The sequence below is a fragment of the Thalassophryne amazonica genome, chromosome 5 (genome assembly GCF_902500255.1).
Source record: "Thalassophryne amazonica chromosome 5, fThaAma1.1, whole genome shotgun sequence".
In the NCBI taxonomy this organism is placed as follows: domain Eukaryota; kingdom Metazoa; phylum Chordata; class Actinopteri; order Batrachoidiformes; family Batrachoididae; genus Thalassophryne; species Thalassophryne amazonica.
In genome coordinates this window covers 28,282,194-28,303,979 of record NC_047107.1, presented here as the reverse complement: position 1 = coordinate 28,303,979, position 21,786 = coordinate 28,282,194, and the positions used below count along the sequence as shown (strand labels likewise).

Sequence of the window (21,786 nt, the reverse complement as noted above, 5' to 3'; positions counted from 1 at the left end):
GTCCTGGAGTGGCCTGGCCAGTCTCCAGACCTGAACTCAATAGAAAATCTTTGAAGGGAGCTGAAACTCCAAACCTGAAAGATTTGGAGAAGATCTGTATGAAGGAGTGGACCAAAATCCCTGTTGCAGTGTGTGAAAACTTGATCAATAACTACAGGAAACGTCTGACCTTTGTAATGGCAGACAAATGTTTCTGTACCAATTGTTAAGCTCTATTTTTCTAGGGGGTCAAATACTTATTTTATGCAATAAAATGCAAATTAATTATTTAAAAATCATCACAGCACATGGCATCCATTTCTTCTTCTTCTTCAAAAAAGATCTGGATTACTTAATTCCTCTGACCATAATGCATGTTTCCACTATATGATTGTTCAACCCAAATGTATCAGAGCCCAGGGAAGTCAACACCACTTCCAGACAAGGTTAACATAAAGACGTTTTTGGTAGCTGTAGCTCTGTGCTCATAGTAGTACTGAAACCAGCCCACACTGCTGTGGGTGGAGATGAGTCCTGTGTCCTGGTATGGGATTTAGGTGGATGGGGGGGACTTCTGTGATTTGTGGCTTAGCCACTTTCACGAAATGTCTTGGACAGTTGGAGGTGTGTCGTACCACTGGGGGCTGAGGTAGGGATTGATGGCTGCTAGTTACAACCAAGGAGTAAACTTCGATGGTGTCTTTTCTCATTTTCCTGGAAGTCCAAAATATTGCAGTTCCTTGAATGGCTGCTTGAGGCTGGAAACCATTCGTAAGATTCAGACGGCTTTCAGTCGAGTGAGTATCTGAGAAATTGTTTAACAGCTGGGCATGTTCCAACTTGTCCTGTGAGACTTCCAACACGGAGGTGTTGTTTGTCCCGCGCCATGAGCGGCTGCATCCCGACGTGCAAATCCGTCCGCACGTCTTTCATTACAAAATCTCCTTTAACAGTGGAATGTGCCGATAAAGTGCTGATCCCTACCTCTTCTGAAACTTCTCTGCTAGTCACACAATGCCCTGCATCAACAGAGCCTTAAATTTGTAAGTGATCGAATTTGATCGTTCCAGCCTGTCGATGGCCGCTCGGGGCGCGGTGCGCCCTCTGCCGCTGTGGGCAGTTTTTAATCCAGTTTTAATGATCCTTAATCCGTGTGATACCGATAGAATCTTCACTGAAAGCCATCTGAATCTTCCAAATGGTTTCCATCTGGCTGTTACTGAGTTTCTGAAAAAATTTTCATGGAACAAAGCGGCATTCGCTCCGCCATTCCTAAACAATAAAAATCTTACGAGGGGGGGTGGACCAGTGCTCACTCAAAGTCTGCCCACAGGCGAATGACTCAACCAACAGGTGTGAAAAAACTCACGCATGCGCACGAAGGTACAAGCTTGTCTGATGCAAGCGCACATGATTCAAATCCATATAGTTTTTGAAAAAAATAAAAAGGTCGGATACTTTTCTCACAGACCTCGTACAACCCCAATTCCAATGAAGTTGGGACATTGTGTAAAATGTAAATTTTAAACAGAATACAATGATTTGCAAATCCTCTTCAACCTATATTCAATTGAATACACCACAAAGACAAGCTATTTAATGTTCAAACTGATAAACTTTATTGTTTCTGTGCAAATATTCGCTCATTTTGAAATGGATGCCTGTAACATGTTTCAAAAAAGCTGGGACAGTGGTATGTTTACCACTGTGTTACATCACCTTTCCTTCTAATAACACTCAATAAGCGTTTGGGAACTGAGGACAATAATAATTGTTGAAGCTTTGTAGGTGGAATTCTTTCCCATTCTTGCTTGATGTACGTTTTCAGTTGTTCAATAGTCCGGGGTCTCTGTTTTCGTATTTCGCGCTTCATAATGCGCCACACATTTTCAATGAGTGATAGGTCTGGACTGCAGGCAGGCCAATCTAGTACCCGCAATCTTTTACTACAAAGCCACTCTATTGTAACACGTGCAGAATGTGGCTTGTCATTGTCTTGCTGAAATATGCAGGGACGAAAAAGACATTGCTTGGTTTGCAGCATGTGTTCCTCCAAAACCTGGATGTAGCTTTCACCACTGATGGTGCCATCACAGATGTGTAAGTTGCCCATGCCATGGGCACTAACACACCCCCATACCATCACAGATGCTGGCTTTTGAACTTTACGGTGGTAACCATCTGGATGGTCTTTTTCCTCTTTTGTCTGGAGGACACGACGTCCATGATTTCCAAAAACAATTTGAAATGTGGACTCATCAGACCACAGCACACTTTTCCACTTTGAGTCTGTCCATTTCAAATGAGCTCGGGCCCAGAGAAGGCAGCGGCATTTCTGAATGTTGTTGATGTATGGCTTTCACTTTGCATGGTAGAGTTTTAACTTGCATTTGTAGATGCAGCAACGAATTGTGTTAACTGACAATGGTTTTCTGACGTGTTCCTGAGCCCACACGGTAAGATCCTTTACACAATGATGTTGGTTTTTAATGCAGTGCCGCCTGAAGGAATTGAAGGTCACGGGCATTCAATGTTGGTCTTGGGCCTTGCCGCTTATGTGTAGAAAGTTCTCCAGATTCTCTGAATCTTCTATTATGGACTGTAGATGATGGAATCCCTAAATTCCTTGCAATTGAACATTGAGAAACATTGTCCTTAAACTGTTGGACTATTTTTTCATGCAGTTGTTCACAAAGTGGTGATCCTCCCTCCATCTTTGCTTGTGAATGGCTGAGACTTTTGGGGATGCTCCTTTTAGACCCAATCATGACACTCACCTGTTTCCAATTAAACTGTTCACCTGTGGAATGTGCCAAACAGGTGTTCTTTGAGCATTCATCAACTTTCCCAGTCTTTTGTTGCCCCTGTCCCAGCTTTTTTGAAATGTGTTGCATGCACCCATTTCAAAATGAGCAAATATTTGCACAAAAACAAAAAAGTCTATCAGTTTGAACATTAAATATCTTCAGTTGAATGCAGGTTGAAGAGAATTTGCAAATCATTGTATTCTGTTTTTATTTACATTTCACACAACGTCCCAACTTCATTGGAATTGGGGTTGTATATTGGACAAAGCCTGCATAACACCACCCATAGTTTTTCTATAGAGAGCCGGAACAGCAGATATGAAGCCTATGTCTGGGCGTTGCCATGTTGGCAGCCATGTTGGCAGCAGTGTTAGCTATGATTCTGGCTATGTCATGATGAACTCATTGATGCATAAAGGAGTGGAGTATGGGTGACTCAGTGTGCAGTATGATTATACACATGTGTATAGTCATACTGCACACTGAGTCACTTTTGGTGCTGAGTCACTTTGGTACCAGATCTCTTCACAGGATCCGTAGGCACCACTGGAATAACTTTATGTCAAATGAACAGTTACTTAGGGAGACTCAGATGAGGAGTATAACAAAGGATAAGGAGATTCCTTGTTTCACCTGACGGAAGCAGGTTGTCTGCCTGGGTAGCTGCCACCCAGTACCGAAGACCCTTCCCTAGTGTGGTGAATGTAGTGACATGTGCCACCAGTGGATGCTTCCAGACCTGACCTGACTTGATGGCCTCCCTGAGATAAAACACCTACTCAATGTAATGACAGTGACAGATAGCTGAAATTATAGTAATATTTCTCCCATACCAAATGCAAGTGAAAACAAAATTATAAGAGCTATTTATGAACGTTGCCTGGTATATTTTGAAATCATTTCAAATTTCTCAAAATATTTCTGGAAAATTCTCTACATATGGCTGATGTTTTTGACAAATGTGAATGCCAAAAAGCTGAATGTTTATTTGTATTTTCCATGCTCTTTCCACTCACTGATGATTTGATATGTAGCTCCTACTTGGCAATTCCTTCCAACTCCTGGGTGGATGATTTCATCGACTGGCTGAACCCTGGATCCAGATGTTGTCGCCTCTATACGTTTGGTCCAAACAGTGGAGAGTTCTGCCCTGCAAATGAAGGTTAGAGTCACAACTCTGTGAAAACACAACACTCTCACTCACTCATTACTCAACTTCAAGCACTTATCCAACCACTTATCCAATCACTTTCAACCTCCACCGGAATTGAGTCCAACTTACTGCTGAGGACCTGAACACAGATCTTGCTTTGTGAGTACCGCAACTGGATGGCCCTGAGGAGGGACCCCTCACTCCATACTCCTGCAGTACCTCCCACAGCATCTCCCGAGGTACCCGATCATATGTCTTCCCCAAGTCCACAACTCACATGTAGACTGATGGGCATACTCCCAGGTCCCCTCCAGAACATTTGTGAGAGTGAATAGCTGGATGGTTGTTCCACACCCAGGACAGAAGCCGCATTGTTCCTCCTTAAACTGATGTTTGACTATTGGCCAAACTCTTCTTTCCAGCACCCTGGAGTAGACTTTACCAGGTAATCTGAGTAGTGCCATGCCCCTGTAGTTGGCACATACTCTCTGGTCCCTTCTGGTACCTTGCAACTGCCTTCAGAGTCTTCCAAAATAACATATCCGGGAAGACTCCTTCAGTCAGACGGCTTCTCTGACCACCGGTGTTCATCACTGTGTTCGAGGGTTACCACCCCTTGAAGCACCTAAGACCTTCAGTACACAGCTTCCTGCTGTAGCTTCAGCAATGGAAGCTTTGAACATTGCCCATTCTGATTCAATGCTCCAACCCCCACAGGGATGCCAGAAAAGCTCAGGCACTGGTGTGAGTTGAAGATTTCTTGGACAGTGGGCTCCTCCAGATGTTCCCAGTTCACCCACACTATCTGTCTGGACTTACCAGGTCAGTCCAAAGTCCTCTTCCACCCTCAGGATCCAACTCACCACTAGATGGCGATCAGTTGAGAGCTCTGCCCCTTTCTTTACCCAAGTGTCCAGAACATGGGGCTTCAGATCAGATGATACTGCATGATCACAAAATCGATCATCATCAACCTTTGGCCTAGGGTGCTCTGGTACCATGTACACTTGTGAGCATCCTTATGTTCGAACATGGTGTTTTATTAGGGACAATCCATGACTAGCACAGAAGTCCAATAACAAACAAGCACTTGGATTTCGATCAGGAAGGCCGTTCCTCCCAGTCACACCTCTTCAGGTGTCTCTGTCATAGCCCAAGTGTGCATTGAAATCCCACAGCAGATCACTGGATTCCATCACTGGAGCCCTATGCAGGACTCCAGCCAGGGACTCCAAGAAGGCAGAATACTTTGAACTGCTGTTCCCTGCACACGTACAAACAACAGATTTCCATCCCGCAACCGAAGGTGCAGGGAGGTGACCCTCTCATCAACTGGGGTAAATTCCAATGCAGCAGTGCTCAGCCGGGGGCTTGTGAGTATCTCCACACCCACCCAACGCCTCACACCCTGGACAACTCAGAGAAGAATAAGGTCCAACCCCTATCAAGGAGAGTAGTTTTGGAGTTGAGGCTGTGCATGGAGGCGAGGCCCTCCTCCCGCACAAGCTCTGGCTCCTTCCCCCACAGTGAGGTCACATTCCACACCCCCAGAACTAGCTTCTGCCAACCAGGTCTGGTCCGTTGAGGCCCTCGACTTTCACTGCCACCCATGGGAAAGCGAACCCGACCCCAGCAGTTCCCCCTGCTGGTGGTGAGCTCACAGGGTGGAGATGGAAAGTCCATGTTGCCTTTTTTGGGTTAAGCCCAGCAGGATTCCTTGGCAAGTCAGGCAAGTCAGAGCACCCTAGGCCAAAGTTAGGTGCTGACTTACGTGCCCTCCGTCCATGCGTGACTCCATACGGGCCCCAGACTTCCTCCAGGTTGATTCAGATTTCCTGTGTCTCGTTTGTCCATTGAGTCTTTGTGAACCATTGTTAGTCTGGCCGCTCGACTGAGACCACTGTGCCATGAGAGACCATACCAGGAGCATGAAGGCTGCAGATAACATAGCTCTCAGGTTAATATTGACACACAAACAATATGGTGATGGTTCCTGGAGAGGAAAACAGCAGTAACACTTAGAGTAAAATGATGAAATGTCAACTGAAATTCTGCTGCAATGTCTCAACAGACTCAGTTCCATGTGCCAGGTGTATGGATCATCTATTAGATGGTGTCCTCAGGCCCGATGTTGAAGAATTCAATAAATTCCTCCCCTATTTCCTGGGTAATAGACCTGACCTGCAGTGTCCCAAAGGGTAAGCATCATAATGTGTAGGTTTTGCATATCAACATGATATTAAAATCATATCATACACTTTTTCAGAAAGATAATAGAGATCTTGGAGGCATATTCTAAAGTTTAGGTGTGCACCCGAGTTCAAACGCATGACCACATCAGAATTAGAATCAGAATAGCCTTTATTAGCCAAGTATCTTCAATGAATACAAGGAATTTGACTCAGGTTTGAACTGTACTCTCTCCGTACAAGCATGTAAAAATATACGCTAAACACTAAATAATTCACAATAAAAAATGTGCAAATAAAAATGTGCAAAGGAGACAGACTGAAGTTGTACATGAGGTGTATGAATTAGTGAGTTTTTTGGCAGGTTACGTTGTTCATCAGTGTAATGGCCTGTGGAAAGAAACTGTTCCAGCGTCTGGTTGTTTTGACGTACAGAGCTCTGTAACATCGGCCAGAGGAGAGGAGTTTAAACAGTGTGTGTCCAGGGTGTGAGGGGTCTGCAGAGATGTTACCAGCTCATTTCCTGATCCTGGACCGGTTTAAGTCCTGGATGGAGGGCAGGCTGGCTCCGATTGCTTTTTTCTGCAGACTTGACAGTTCATTGAAGTTTGTACCGCTCGTGTTTGGAGGCAGAGGGAAACCAGAGATGGAGATGCACAGGACAGACTGGATGATGAATGTATAAAAGATGATGAGCAGTTCCTGGAGCAGGTTGAACTTCCTGAGCTGTCTGAGGAGGTACATCCTCTACTGTGCCTTTTTTTTTCTGATGAAGTCTATGTGGGAGGTCCACTTCAGATTTTGGGAGATGGTGGATCCAAGGAAGCAGAAGGTGTCTACAGTAGACACAGTGTTGTTGAGGATGGGGGCGTTTCTGGGTCAAAATGCATAGAACACTGCCATCCAGTAGATGGCAGTGTTCTATGCATGGCACCCAGTTATATCACACGGTTGTTGATCTGAATCACAACTTTTTTTCACTAGACTTTTTGGTTTTGCAAATGCCTTTTTTTTCCAAAAGAAAAAGTGACATATTTTACAAAAGCACATTTATTTGTAAACACCAACACACATTACAGTAATTTGTGTTGGTTTTTACACTGAATGAATGAATCAACCAATCGGTGTGAGCGGAGGCTCTGTTTACCCATAATCCCTTTGGGCATCTGTGTGTGTTAATGTTCAAAACCTCAGAATTAGTGCATTATTTTAAAATTAAAAGAAATGTGTTATATTTTTACTTTGTACAAATGACAGATTTATAAATCAAAACCATAAGTCAAACCTGCTTTCCTTTTCAAGATGTCTGCCTCATGGCTGGACTACTGTCCTGTGAAGGATAATGACTTTTTTGGGGTGGTGGGCAGCCTGTTAGCCAGGACCCTTCCCCTGTGGTAGAGTTGAGCTCAGGTCCTCTCAGCTGCATGACTGCTACAAAATACATAGCAGACTGGAACCAGCGTGTATGATTTTAGGGTTTACAAATGTATTTCACCCTTATTAACTATTAAAAAGAACATTAGCAGACTAAATTAGCAGAACTAAATTTAGCGGCACACTGATGGTTTTTGAAGTTAGCTGAAAAGCTAATCCGCTAACAAAAAAGTTTTCTTCACTAATTAGCGGTTAGTGGATTAGTGGAACTGTGCCCACCACTGATCAATAGATAAAAGTTGATTTTACACAAAAGGACCCCTTCAACAGAACACTTTCTGTGCTTATTGTCTCTTGTAACAGTGGTCTCGGTGCCTATGACAAAGCTGTGGTGATGGACAACAACAGTGAAATTATAGGTAAGCAGTTTCTGGACTGGCTCATTGCAGGTGTTAGTTGCTTATAGCTTTTGATTTCAATGATTCCGGCACGTTCACCTGACGTATATCCCTCTGTTCTCAGCTTCTCGCTTCATGGCATATCACACGCCTTTAACCAAATCTCAGGAATTCACAGCTGCACTGCTGACAGCCAGAGAGCTGGCCCACAATATCACCATGGGCATGAGGAACATCTCAGGAACCTCAGCTGATTTTGAAGTCTTTCCCTACACGTATGGACTGCACTTCTATACACTGCTTCAAGTCCTTTTAGTGTTTCCTCTTATGCTGCTTTCTGTGAGTTCTCGTTTGTCTGTTAATCCTTTAAAAGTTTACAAAATCCTTCTACCTCCTCCTTCCAGGGTGACGAATGTATTTTATGAACAGTACCTGACAATTGTGCCAGAGGGACTTTTCAACATCTCGTTGTGCTTGCTGCCAACCTTCGTGGTGTGCTGCCTGCTGCTGGGTTTGGACATGCGCTCTGGCTTCCTCAACCTCGTTACCATAATCATGATCATCGTGGATACTGTTGGTGTCATGAAGCTGTGGGGCATAGATTACAATGCAGTGGCCCTTATCAATCTAGTCACGGTAAGACTTCCTCATTTTTTTTGTTAATCTAATGTTGTTGACTTTCAAGCTTTTGTCTTGTGATCCAAAGTGGCCAACCAGCATTCCGGGAAGTCCAGCTCCACCATCGCTTCCATTTTGACTATGGCACTCGTATTCACAAATCTACATATCCTTGGACTGTCTCATTCATGTTCACATTTACTAAAAACATTTAGAAAACAACGACAATTCTATATTCTTTGCTCCACACTGGCAGTCCAAACATTGTAAACTAACAATAATCCTACTCAACTGATGTTTCTGAACGAAACATTATTTCACCGGGTCTGTGGCTGTCATCTGGCATCAACTGTGATATCTGGATAATAATAATAATAATAATAATAATAATAATAATAATAATAATAATAATAATAATAATAATAATAATAATAATAATCTTTAGATGTGGAATTCCAAGGATGACCTGGTCAAGAAATACAGCAGCACACATCATAGTGGACAGATTAACATCAACATGAGAATGTTGGTGATAAATAAAATACAATCAAGTTGGTCATAATAACATTGCACATGATGTAAAGTCTCAAGCAGTTTTGGATTTAGAAACATAGGCATTGCGCGAAAGAATCACATTCGTGATCTCATAAAATAGGTGTTCAAGGAAATCAGTCTCGGCAGTTTCAGTTCAGATTGGAGAACTTTCTAATCAGAGGGAACTGAGAAACTAAAGACATTCTTTCCCGGTTCAGTGCGGACATGAGGTACACGAAAACATAACATGTCATTCGAGCGCAGAGCATAACAGCTTTCAGATCTCTGAAGTAAACTGGATAAATAAGTTGGAACCAGACTAATAAGAGTTTTGTAAATCAGAGTCATCCAATGCGTATAATGCCTGACAGACAAAGAGGGCATGCCAGCTTTGGCATACAACTCACAGTTCTCCATTTGATTCCTTGCAGGGAAAGCTATTGTTGCACCTGTACCCCTTTGGTCCATCTTTTCCCTAATTTCTGATTCTCACTATCCAATAAAGGTTAGAATGCCCAAAAATATACTTTACAGATCTGTCTAAGCACAGCATTGGATCATCTAGTGCTGCCACTAAAGCATGATTTTTTAGAGTAGTAAAAGGATTTTAGCTGCATTTTGTCAGTGGGCTAAGACTGTTTGAAGTTTAATATGTCAAGGAATTCCTTTGATTTGTTAATATCTTTCAAATTTATGATAGAGTGCTTTGTAATGATCAGTGCAGTAGAATGAAAGCAGCACAAAGCCACCTGTAGTGACTGAAACCGTTGTGTCCCACAGCAAGCCAACATGCTCATTTGCACCCATCAATTATTCCATCATTAGTCAACATGCATCACAATCAATCAATCAATCAATCAATTTTTTTTATATAGCGCCAAATCACAACAAACAGTTGCCCCAAGGCGCTTTATATTGTAAGGCAAGGCCATACAATAATTATGTAAAACCCCAACGGTCAAAATGACCCCCTGTGAGCAAGCACTTGGCTACAGTGGGAAGGAAAACTCCCTTTTAACAGGAAGAAACCTCCAGCAGAACCAGGCTCAGGGAGGGGCAGTCCTCTGCTGGGACTGGTTGGGGCTGAGGGAGAGAACCAGGAAAAAGACATGCTGTGGAGGGGAGCAGAGATCGATCACTAATGATTAAATGCAGAGTGGTGCATACAGAGCAAAAAGAGAAAGAAACAGTGCATCATGGGAACCCCCCAGCAGTCTACGTCTATAGCAGCATAACTAAGGGATGGTTCAGGGTCACCTGATCCAGCCCTAACTATAAGCTTTAGCAAAAAGGAAAGTTTTAAGCCTAATCTTAAAAGTAGAGAGGGTGTCTGTCTCCCTGATCTGAATTGGGAGCTGGTTCCACAGGAGAGGAGCCTGAAAGCTGAAGGCTCTGCCTCCCATTCTACTCTTACAAACCCTAGGAACTACAAGTAAGCCTGCAGTCTGAGAGCGAAGCGCTCTATTGGGGTGATATGGTACTACGAGGTCCCTAAGATAAGATGGGACCTGATTATTCAAAACCTTATAAGTAAGAAGAAGAATTTTAAATTCTATTCTAGAATTAACAGGAAGCCAATGAAGAGAGGCCAATATGGGTGAGACAACACAAGATCATTCACTCATCTTCAACCGCTTATCCGGGATCGGGTCGTGGGGGCAACAGCTCTAGCAGGGGACCCCAGACTTCCCTTTCCCGGACTATATTGACCACCTCTGACAGAGGGATCCCGAGGTGTTCCCAGGCCAGTGTGGAGATATAATCTCTCCACCTTGTCCTGGGTCATTCCCGTGGTCTCCTCCCAGATGGACATGCCTGGAACACCCCCCTAAAGAGACAGCCAGGAGGCATCCTCACCAGATGCCCGAACAACCTCAGCTGGCTCCTTTCAACGCGAAGGAGCAAGCGGCTCTACTCTGAGCTCCCCACGGATGACCGAGCTTCTCACCCTCTCTCTAAGATAGACACCAGCCAGCCTCCTAAGGAAGCCCATTTTGGCTGCTTGTAGCCACGATCTAGTTCTTTCGGTCATGACCCAACCCTTATGACCATAGGTGAGAGTAGGAACAAAGATTGACCAGTAGATCGAGAGCTTCGCCTTTTGGCTCAGTTCCCTTTTTTCACAACAGTATGGTAGAGCGAATGCACTAACCGCCCCTGCTGTGCCAATTCTCCGACCAGTCTCATGCTCCATTGTCCCCTCACTCGTGAACAAGATCCCAAGATACTTGAACTCCTTCACTTGGGGCAAGATCGCATTCCCTTCCTGGAGTAGGCAATCCATCGGTTTCCTGCTGAGAACCATGGCCTGTGTTGGAGATCACAGGCCAACAAAGCCAATAGGACCACATCATCTGCAAAAAGTAGTGATGAGACCCTGAGCCCACCAAACTGGAAATCCTCCTCTCCCCGACTATGCCTCGATATCCTGTCCAAGAATATCACAAACAGGATTGGTGACAAGGCGCAGCCTTGATAGGGCTTGAACAACACAAGATAAATATACATTTTAAAACAAGTGGGTGAATTTAGTTGGTGTTGGCTGTTTCCATAGTAATGCCTGAATTTCTGACAATTTTTTTCCATTAGAACCCTGCACCTTTCATAACACCATAATTCATTAAATAATTATGTAAATGAAATCTAAGACATATTTGGTAACTTAGAAATATTCATGTGTCCATCCCCTGACGTCTCTATGGAAACTGTAAAGTGATGATTTGTATTTACAATTCAACTCATTTATACAGTAACAAATCTCAACATAAGTCGACCATCAAGTCGACGAGTCAATGAATCATAAAGTCGACCCAGGCCCTTTACAAGGGTAACCTCTAATCTCACTCACCCCCCTGAACAAGCACAATGGCAACAGTGGGAAGGAAAAACTCACTCAGCAACTTGAATTAATTATGAATTTTGACAAAACTGGCAGCTCTTGATCATTTTATTTCAGCTTCATTGTACAGAGTTAAATTTCTAATAATTGTGTCACTGTCCAAATGTTTGGCATGGCTGCATGACATTAGTTACGTCCACCAAGGACATAGTAAAATTCTGGCTCAGCATTTCACTTAATAGGCTTTGAAGGATTACGTCAAAACTGCTTCAGGGATTCTCACCAACTTTGCACCACAGATAGATATGAGGGCATGGAAGACTCCACTGAATTTTGGAGGTGATTCGGATCCGGATCCGGATCTGGATTCTGGCTCAGGATTTTGCTTTATATAGGCTTTGAAGGATTACATCAAAACTACTCCATGGATTCTCATCAAATTTGCACCACTGATAAATATTAGGGCATGGAAGACTGGAATTCCAGACTGGTATGCTTATGTATATTGGGCCAAGGACGAATGCCGCCAAAGCAGAAAGTTCATAGGACTAATATTTTTGGAAAAATTAAGGATATTAGCTAACAAGAGTGAACAATGGATGTTGATAATTACATTCTGGACTCACAATATTCCAGCAGGGGGCGGTAAATCATCTATATATTAAAACCGAAATGGCCTCTGTGTACATGTATGTGCGTGTGTGCACCTTCGATCATGGAGAAATTGGGGAGAGCTGACATTTGCTGTTTGGTATGCTTATGTATTTTGGGTTAAGGATGAACGCCACCAAGGTGGAAAGTTGATAGGACTAATATTATGGATATTAGCTAATAACAGTGAACAATAGACGTTGATAATTACATTCTGGATTCACACGCCATTCCAAATCATTACAGAAACCTTTCATAATTTATTACTACCCTTTAAAAATGTCAGCTACCTATTTTATAAACATTATCTAATCTAGAGCCCGCAGATCCTCGTGGGCAGCATGCTAGTCTACCTTAAGCTATATCTGGGAATGAGGTACTACAGCATTTCACAAAGTCCTATAAAAACAGTTCTAAAGCCTAACATGTTTGCAGGCGGTGGGCATCTCTGTGGAGTTTGTGTCCCATCTGACACGATCCTTTGCACTCAGCACAAAACCCACACATGTACAAAGGGCGATGGAAGCTACATCCAACATGGGCAGCGCGGTATGTAACCTGTCAACAGTTTCAAATCTATTGTGAAAGCACAAACAGTAGGACTATGTGGGACCCTGCAGTGCCAGCTGTGTGAGTGCAGAGTATTTGTGATGTGCATCACAGGTGTTTGCTGGTGTCGCTATGACCAACCTGCCAGGCATCCTTGTGCTGGCGTTTGCCAAAGCGCAGCTCATCCAGATGTTCTTCTTCCGTTTGAACCTGGTCATTACACTTTTGGGGATGGCTCATGGACTCATATTCCTGCCTGTGCTCCTCAGCTACTTTGGTATGTGTGTTTGTAATCAGGAATTTCCATCTATGGTTGTATCAACCCAGTCTCACGCCATTTCATGATGGCGAGGGGCGCACTAACTTAGGGTGTACACAGGGGTGCGTGACCTAAAATGTTTAGGAACCACTATTAAACAGAAGCCAGAAAATTGTATTGGTGGAGGTGCAGTATTTAGCTCTAACAAACATCTGTGTTCTTCTTTTCTCAGGTCCTGGTGTGAACAAAGCTGTGCTGTGGCGGCAGCAGCAGGCTCAGGCACGAGCCAACCAGGAGCAAACAGGACCTCACTGCTCAAAGCACATTTATGATAATAACATAAGCTGTGTGGAGCACAATTATGATAATAACATAAGCTGTCAGGAGCACATTTATGAAGACACAAAGTCTCCTACTGGTGATGGCAGGCCTTCACAGATTACAGACACAGAAGAGAAAACTCACCGATTCTGAACAGCAGTGAAAGTGAAGATAAGTCATTCGGCTTTCAAGCTTTTTTAAGTTGATACCTCTGTTTCAATGAGAGCACAGAGGGACAAAGAAATGGACAAATGATTAAGTATATGCACCTCTGTCAGAAATGGACGGATGGGACTGAACGTAGTTTTGCAGAACCTCTGAGCAAGGCACAAGCAGACTTTTGGAGAGAGAGGAAAAAGGAATCTGCACAGTAAATGCTGTACATTCCTCAGACGGAACATCTGTTTATTTCACTTTCATTTGTAAAAACAGGCAAATAAGACAGAAACAATATTGTCCACATGGCAGACACACATTCCTCATCCTGAGTTAGTTTGTACTGTTTTATTGACTGTCATTATTTTGTATTTGAATGCTTCATTCGCACCGGTTATGGTGATTTACAGAAACACACACACTCCAACATTTCATATCATAGTTTCTTTTAAAGTGTCATTGCTATAAGATGTGCAGTCAGTGCTAAATATTAAAGGTGTGCATGTGACTGAATGTAATATTTGCTAACAGATCATCCATCCTGTGATAAACAACCATTTCCTTTTCTGTGAAGATTCACTTTCAAGGCATGAAGACATTTTTGTTTCCTCAAACGCTACTGACGCAGCTAAGAATACAGAAACCGCTTGCCTATTCATTTCCCAAATAGTTCAATCTGTTGAAATTTTCTTCTTTTTTTTTAATCACACCAGGTAGTCAGGTCCATAAGTATTTTGGACAGTGACACATCTTGTGTCATTTTGCCTCTGTACACTACCACTATGGACTTGAAATGAAACAATCGAGATATGCTTCGAGGGTGAACCTTCACCTTTAATTCAAGATGTTTAACAAAAATATCACATGAACCATTTACGGATGACAGCCATTTGTAGAATATCCTTCTTTATGTGGCTCTATGAATGTGTCACATCTGTTATTGTACCCGACTGTATATATGCTGACGGCATTAAGACCAGATACAGTAGTGTTCAGAATAATAGTAGTGCTATGTGACTAAAAAGATTAATCCAGGCTTTGAGTATATTTCTTATTGTTACATGGGAAACGAGGTACCAGTAGATTCAGCAGATTCTCACAAATCCAACAAGACCAAGCATTCATGATATGCACACTCTTAAGGCTATGAAATTGGGCTATTAGTAAAAAAAAAAGTAGAAAAGGGGGTGTTCACAATAATAGTAGTGTGGCATTCAGTCAGTGAGTTCGTCAATTTTGTGGAACAAACAGGTGTGAATCAGTTGTGCCCTATTTAAGGATGAAGCCAGCACCTGTTGAACATGCTTTTCTCTTTGAAAGCCTGAGGAAAATGGGACGTTCAAGACATTGTTCAGAAGAACAGCGCAGTTTGATTAAAAAGTTGATTGGAGAGGGGAAAACTTATATGCAGGTGCAAAAAATTATAGGCTGTTCATCTACAATGATCTCCAATGCTTTAAAATGGACAAAAAAAATGACAAGATGCATGGAAGAAAATGGAAAACAACCATCAAAATGGATAGAAGAATAACCAGAATGGCAAGGCTCATCCATTGATCAGCTCCAGGATGATCAAAGACAGTCTGGAGTTACCTGTAAGTGCTGTGACAGTTAGAAGACGCCTGTGTGAAGCTAATTTATTTGCAAGAATCCCCCGCCAAGTCCCTCTGTTAAATAAAAGACGTGCAGAAGAGGTTACAATTTGCCAAAGAACACATCAACTGGCCTAAAGAGAAATGGAGGAATATTTTGTGGACTGATGAGAGTAAAATTGTTCTTTTTTGGGTCCAAGGGCTGCAGACAGTTTGTGAGACGACCCCCAAACTCTGAATTCAAGCCACAGTTCACAGTGAAGACAGTGAAGCATGGTGGTGCAAGCATCATGACATGGGCATGTTTCTCCTACATGGTGTTGGGCCTATATATCGCATACCAGGTATCATGGATCAGTCAAAATACTTGAAGAGGTCATGTTGCCTTATGCTGAAGAGGAGATGCCCTTGAAATGGGTGTTTCAACAAGACAATGACCCCAAGCACACTAGTAAATGAGCAAAATCTTGGTTCCAAACCAACAAAATTAATGCCTCACAGATGTGAAGAAATCATGAAAAATTGTGGTTATACAACTAAATACTAGTTTAGTGATTCACAGGATTGCTAAAAAAAGCAGTTTGAACGTAATAGTTTTGAGTTTGTAGCGTCAACAGCAGATGCTACTATTATTGTGAACACCCCCTTTTCTACTTTTTTTTTTTTACTAATAGCCCAATTTCATAGCCTTAAGAGTGTGCATATCATGAATGCTTCGTCTTGTTGGATTTGTGAGAATCTACTGAATCTACTGGTACCTTGTTTCCCATGTAACAATAAGAAATATACTCAAAACCTGGATTAATCTTTTTTAGTCACATAGCACTACTATTATTCTGAACACTACTGTAACTTCATGTATACGTAGTAGTTGCTCTTTCAGACAAGTGAAGAGGTATTTAATTGGTATAACACAAACCATGCTGAAGCATTATTAACCATCACATAAGCACGGGCACCAATGGACCTCAGGGTCTGGCTTATTTCTCTCTTCTCCTACTGTCAGTGGGATACAGAGTTGGGCTGCCAATATGTAGACCTGAGCTTGAATCCTGGTCTGTGTCCTTGGACAAGATACATTATGTGCATCATCTTGTGCGTCGTGCTGTAAATGGGTACAGGCCTCGGCTGGAGAAGTAACCTATGATGGACACATATCCTACCCAGGGCAAGTCATAGGTTCTCATTCACTTCATGTTACAGAATCCCGGGATAAGCACCAGCACCAATGGACCTCAGGCCTGTGTAGCACTTAAGAAAATACAAAACATAGAAAATATTATTGGTGTTGATGTGACTTGTACTTGTGACATTTTGTGACATTCAATGATTGGTGACCCCTATTTTCACAGCTATCAAATTACAGAATTTATTTTCATGCAAATAGCCCCTCGAAGAAGGTCCACCTTTCTTATGAAAACATCCACATCTTTAAAAATGCTGGTTAGGGGCCTAGGTTATATAAGCCATTTATATTTAATCGCAATATATTTAAAGTTTAATCTATCGCTACTACATCTACAGTTTTCTGTCAGTTCCCACACATGCTTTGTGTTTTATTAAACACCCCTCTTTTATTTGGAGTATATCACACTTCATTTGTTTCCGTTAGATATTTTCAGTACAAAAACAACAGCAGCAGGGAACCTATGAAAGAAAACTAGATCTTGAAAACCCCACGACTTATTTACTGTGACTTACTACCACATTTAATACATACAGCAGTGGCCCCAAACTGTTTAGAGTTAAATGGTTATGACCTTGAGTTTGATCTGTCATCATCAGCTAAGATAAGATAATGTGAAAATAGAAACATGATATTCACTTATTCATTAATTTTCTAAATTTACTGAGTTCTGCTAAGAGTCAAGGGGCAGGGGACTATCTGAGCAGATTTCCAGACCAGTTCACATAAGCTGCATGTCTTTGGAGATGGGAGGAAGCCAGAGCAGCCAGACTGAACCCCTGCAGTCACAGGGAGAACATGCAAACTCCACACAGGATTAGGTCAGATTCAAATCCAGGACCTTCTCATTGTGATGCAACTATACTACCAGAAAGGAAATAAATGATTTCATATTAGTGATTAATGACAACCTTTGGTGCATAGTTACTGTGGTAAATATTCTCTATATACAAGCACTGAGCTAAAAGTATGACTTGGCCTTTAACTTTGACTTTTAACTGATTCTTCACAAAATAGAATTACTCTGTTTTTGGCTGACACGTAATCATTTTATCAAGTTTGGTCGAAATCAGATCAAAACACTATTATGGTGTTCTCCCACACAGACAAGATCGTACGCAATACCCTGATATGAGGTGCAACTCGTGGGTGTAATAAACATCTGGTGTTGGTAGACCAGTTTCAGGTGAAGTACTGGGCAGCCCTGTCAGGCTTTTGCACCCACCAATGCTGATCAGATTTTTCCAAACCTGATAGTAATCCTTGCTGCCCGATACTTATGTTGTGGGCGCTGATACTTTGTCTTTGGTGCTTTTTGAGAGATCATAGCGTTTTTACACACAACACACCTTTTAAAAGCTATGGCCACATTGGCTGCAAGCAACAGAGGCAAAGCGACGACTTGCCACTCATTTTCAATGAGAATGAACATTTTGCAGCAGCAAAGGACAATGGCCACTTTGTCTCTCGCTAGGTGGGGCCAAAATAGACCTGTGTAGAAACGGAGTCGGAAGCAATAAAAGGAGATGAGTTGTACATTCAAACACGCAGGGTGTGTGCTTCATTCACAGAAAAGTAAAAAAAAAACAGCCAAATAACTTTTCAGGCTCACATCTTAAATACTGTTCGCTCAGCTTGTACTCCGTTGGGGGAGTGTAACTGCGGAGGATAAAAGACCAGGCTGATCAACTGCAAAAGACGAAACCAAAACAGGTGAAATCAAAGCTTTGCATACAGCACATGAAAACTCTTTTTTTGTGGCAATCCACAGAACCCTGTGACTTTGAGCATTGAGATGTGAACAGATTTAATTATTCTGTGGCAGCGGACATTCGCACGTGAATGTGTTTAATCAACAGAGGCGTGACACATGTCTCTGTGTCAGGCAGGAAACTCAGTGTTATTGTACGTGGCTGCATTTCTTTCCGAACAATGTTTGACTTGGTGAATTATGTCCTAAACCATCCTTGCGTGTGCACGTGCACGCATTACACCTGCAAGTACTGAGCAACTTAACACAGCAACTACTAATCAGAGAGAATTGGCAGCGTAACATCAGCTGGTTGTTCAAATGAACAAAATAATCCAAAATGGTGAAAAATGCTTCTAAAACTAAAAACATGTTTTTTTTAAACCAGATAACACCCCTGATGTGATTTACAACACACCTTATGGAGATGTAGAGGTCACACCCGGGGAATTCCAGGTGGGTCCGGACAAAGCTAACTGCATGTCGCTGTCGTTTGTCGCTAATGTGACCATAGTATAAGGATAAATCTGCAAGATGATATGTTTATTGCCCTTATCTATGACTAATCATGGCAATATAAGATGTGCAATAAAAAAAAAAACCTATCCCATCAATTGCACCTTTCATTACAAGTTGTAAAACAACAGCTGTCTCACACGGAAACTTACCAAAACCAAAGACAAACAAAAGGTACACAAAATACAGGAATAAGATCAGTGAGAAAAAGTCTAAACAACAGAGTTAAATAAGCTTATTAAAATATACATTACTTAGTTAGTTAGTTACTGTAACAGGAGTTAAGTCCAAAATTGACTTAAATCTAAACTTAAATCAGACAATACAACAATAGCAATACTACACTGATGCTCGAAATGGAGTGGGGAGAAGTAAAACTTATTAAACCCCAACTCAATTTACAAAATAATACACTCACAAAAACAACAGTCGCTTCTTTATCAAATCATCTCAGAAAACCTCATAACCAGTCGGAATCTTATTCATACACACATACACACATACATAATAACTTGTATCTTATATACAGACATTACCACAGATAACAATGTTTTGTTTTTTACCAACAATGGTAATGGAAATACGACGAGGGTAAGTAACAGTGTAACAGTGATGATTTGATAACAACGATAAAAGGAACACTGTAAGAGTAAGTAACATCTAATTTGACACAAACAACATAATACAGTCAATCCTCACTATCTGTATATTGTGACCAGATATTTTGTTTGTAAAGAAATTTAACCTGATAGATGCAATGACATTGTTTTAGTTCAAGCCCCAGACTGTTCCACAACTTAACACCACATACAGACATAGAAACCTTCTCCTGGTCGTTCTCACCTTTGGAACTATGAAATTCCCAAATCCTCTTAAACTGCACGACTGATCTCTAAGAGAAAACACATTTTGAATACTGATTGGTAATAAGTTATGAAATGCTTTGAACATGAATTGTACACTGTATAATTTTACAAGATCATAAACTTTTGATAGTGTTGATTTAAGAAAAGAGGATTTATATGTTCAAGATACCCAGGCTTGTGAGTAGTTCGTATGGCCCTTTTTTGTAGTAAGAATAGTGATTGAATTGATTGTTTCTAATTATTGCCCCATACTTCTACACAGTAGGTCAGGTATGGAAGAATGAGAGAACAATACAAAATATGTAGTACATTGTGATCAAAAATATGTTTCTTTATTAATGATTGCAAGGCTTTTGGAGACTTTGGATGATATATGTGCTGGGGGGTTCCCATGATGCACTGAGTGTTTCTTTCTCTTTTTGCTCTGTATGCACCACTCTGCATTTAATCATTAGTGATCGATCTCTGCTCCCCTCCACAGCATGTCTTTTTCCTGGTTCTCTCCCTCAGCCCCAACCAGTCCCAGCCGAAGACTGCCCCTCCCTGAGCCTGGTTCTGCTGGAGGTTTCTTCCTGTTAAAAGGGAGTTTTTCCTTCCCACTGTAGCCAAGTGCTTGCTCACAGGGGGTCGTTTTGACCGTTGGGGTTTTACATAATTATTGTATGGCCTTGCCTTACAATATAAAGCGCCTTGGGGCAACTGTTTGTTGTGATTTGGCGCTATATAAAAAAATTGATTGATTGATTGATTGATTGATATGTCTGATGTGTGCTTTCCAACTTAACTTCTGGTCTATTCTTAAGCCTAAAAATGTTATTTCTGAGACATTTTCAAGTTGGACTCCATCTATCTCAACCATTATATGTGGGTTTAATTTATAAAACACCGTTGCTTTTGTTTTATTTACATTTAAAGACAATTTGTTACTTTCCATCCATCTTTTAATTTTGCTTAGTTCATTGTTTACTGTATTTATGAGTTGTTCAAAACTGTCATTGCTGTAGAATATGTTGGTGTCATCTGCAAACAATAAGCATTTTACCAGTTTAGAAACACTAAAAACATCGATATACAAATTAAATAATTTGGGGCCCAACACTGACCCCTGGGGGGTGCCACAAGCAATGTCAAGACATCGAGAGGAAGACACCCATTTGAACATACGGAACACTGTCACTTAAATAACTTTGAATCCATTTCCCAGCCAGCCCCCGTATTCCATAACGTTCTAATTTTTTGAGTAGTATTTCATGATTGATCGCATCAAAAGCTTTTTTGAGATCTATGAATATTCCTATGGCATATTTTTTATTGTCCAATGCTTTTAATATTCCTTCTATAGCATCAATTATAGCCAATGAAGTGGATCTATTTGTTTTAAAATCATATTGACTTTTGTTAACTATATTGTTTTTTTTTTATGAATTCTTTTAAATGTCTATCAAACACTTTTTCCAGGATTTTTGAAAATTGGGGTAGAAGTGAAATAGGTCTGTAATTTGTGAAATTATACTTATTTCTGTTTTTGAACAATGGTATGACCTTAGCAATTTTCATTTTCCTTGGGACATCACCATTCTGAAGCGACAAATTACAAATATGTGTAAGAGGTGTTTTGATATTATTGATATTATTAGAAAATTAATTTTGGGATTTTTTAAAACTATATTAACTATTTCACACTCACTAACAGCAAAGAGAAACATAGTATGAATGTTTCTGTCAAACCTTTCTTCCAATTCTTGGTTTGGTATTTTTGCTGCCAGTTCAGAGCCACCATTTACAAAAAATTTATTAAAGTTATTTACTATAATTTTCATATCATTGTACTCACCATTAGCATCGACAAGACGATCTGGGTAAATATGTTTTCTTGATCTTTGCTTGATTATACTGTTAAACACTTCCCGTGTTCTTTTTGTATTGCATCTATTCTCAAAGAGAATTTTTCTATAATGTAATTTCTTTGCTGTTCACAATACTGCTGTCAACTTATTTTTGTACAACTTATAACTGTTCTCTAAATCGTTCGTTTTAAACTTCAGAAAT

At 41.2% G+C, this 21,786-nt stretch overlaps 1 protein-coding gene across 1 annotated transcript in view; it reads left to right on the top strand.

Annotated features, from left to right (window-relative positions):
- Positions 1-13,824, top strand: part of npc1l1 (NPC1-like 1) — a 32,191-nt gene extending 18,367 nt beyond the window's left edge. The window contains exons 14-21 of the mRNA XM_034169548.1: positions 3,821-3,948; positions 6,011-6,137; positions 7,866-7,921; positions 8,025-8,175; positions 8,305-8,536; positions 12,978-13,091; positions 13,206-13,368; positions 13,583-13,824. Of these exons, the coding sequence (XP_034025439.1) occupies positions 3,821-3,948; positions 6,011-6,137; positions 7,866-7,921; positions 8,025-8,175; positions 8,305-8,536; positions 12,978-13,091; positions 13,206-13,368; positions 13,583-13,824 (1,213 nt within the window). The remainder of the gene's footprint in view (positions 1-3,820; positions 3,949-6,010; positions 6,138-7,865; positions 7,922-8,024; positions 8,176-8,304; positions 8,537-12,977; positions 13,092-13,205; positions 13,369-13,582) is intronic.
- Positions 13,825-21,786: the final 7,962 nt, after the last annotated feature.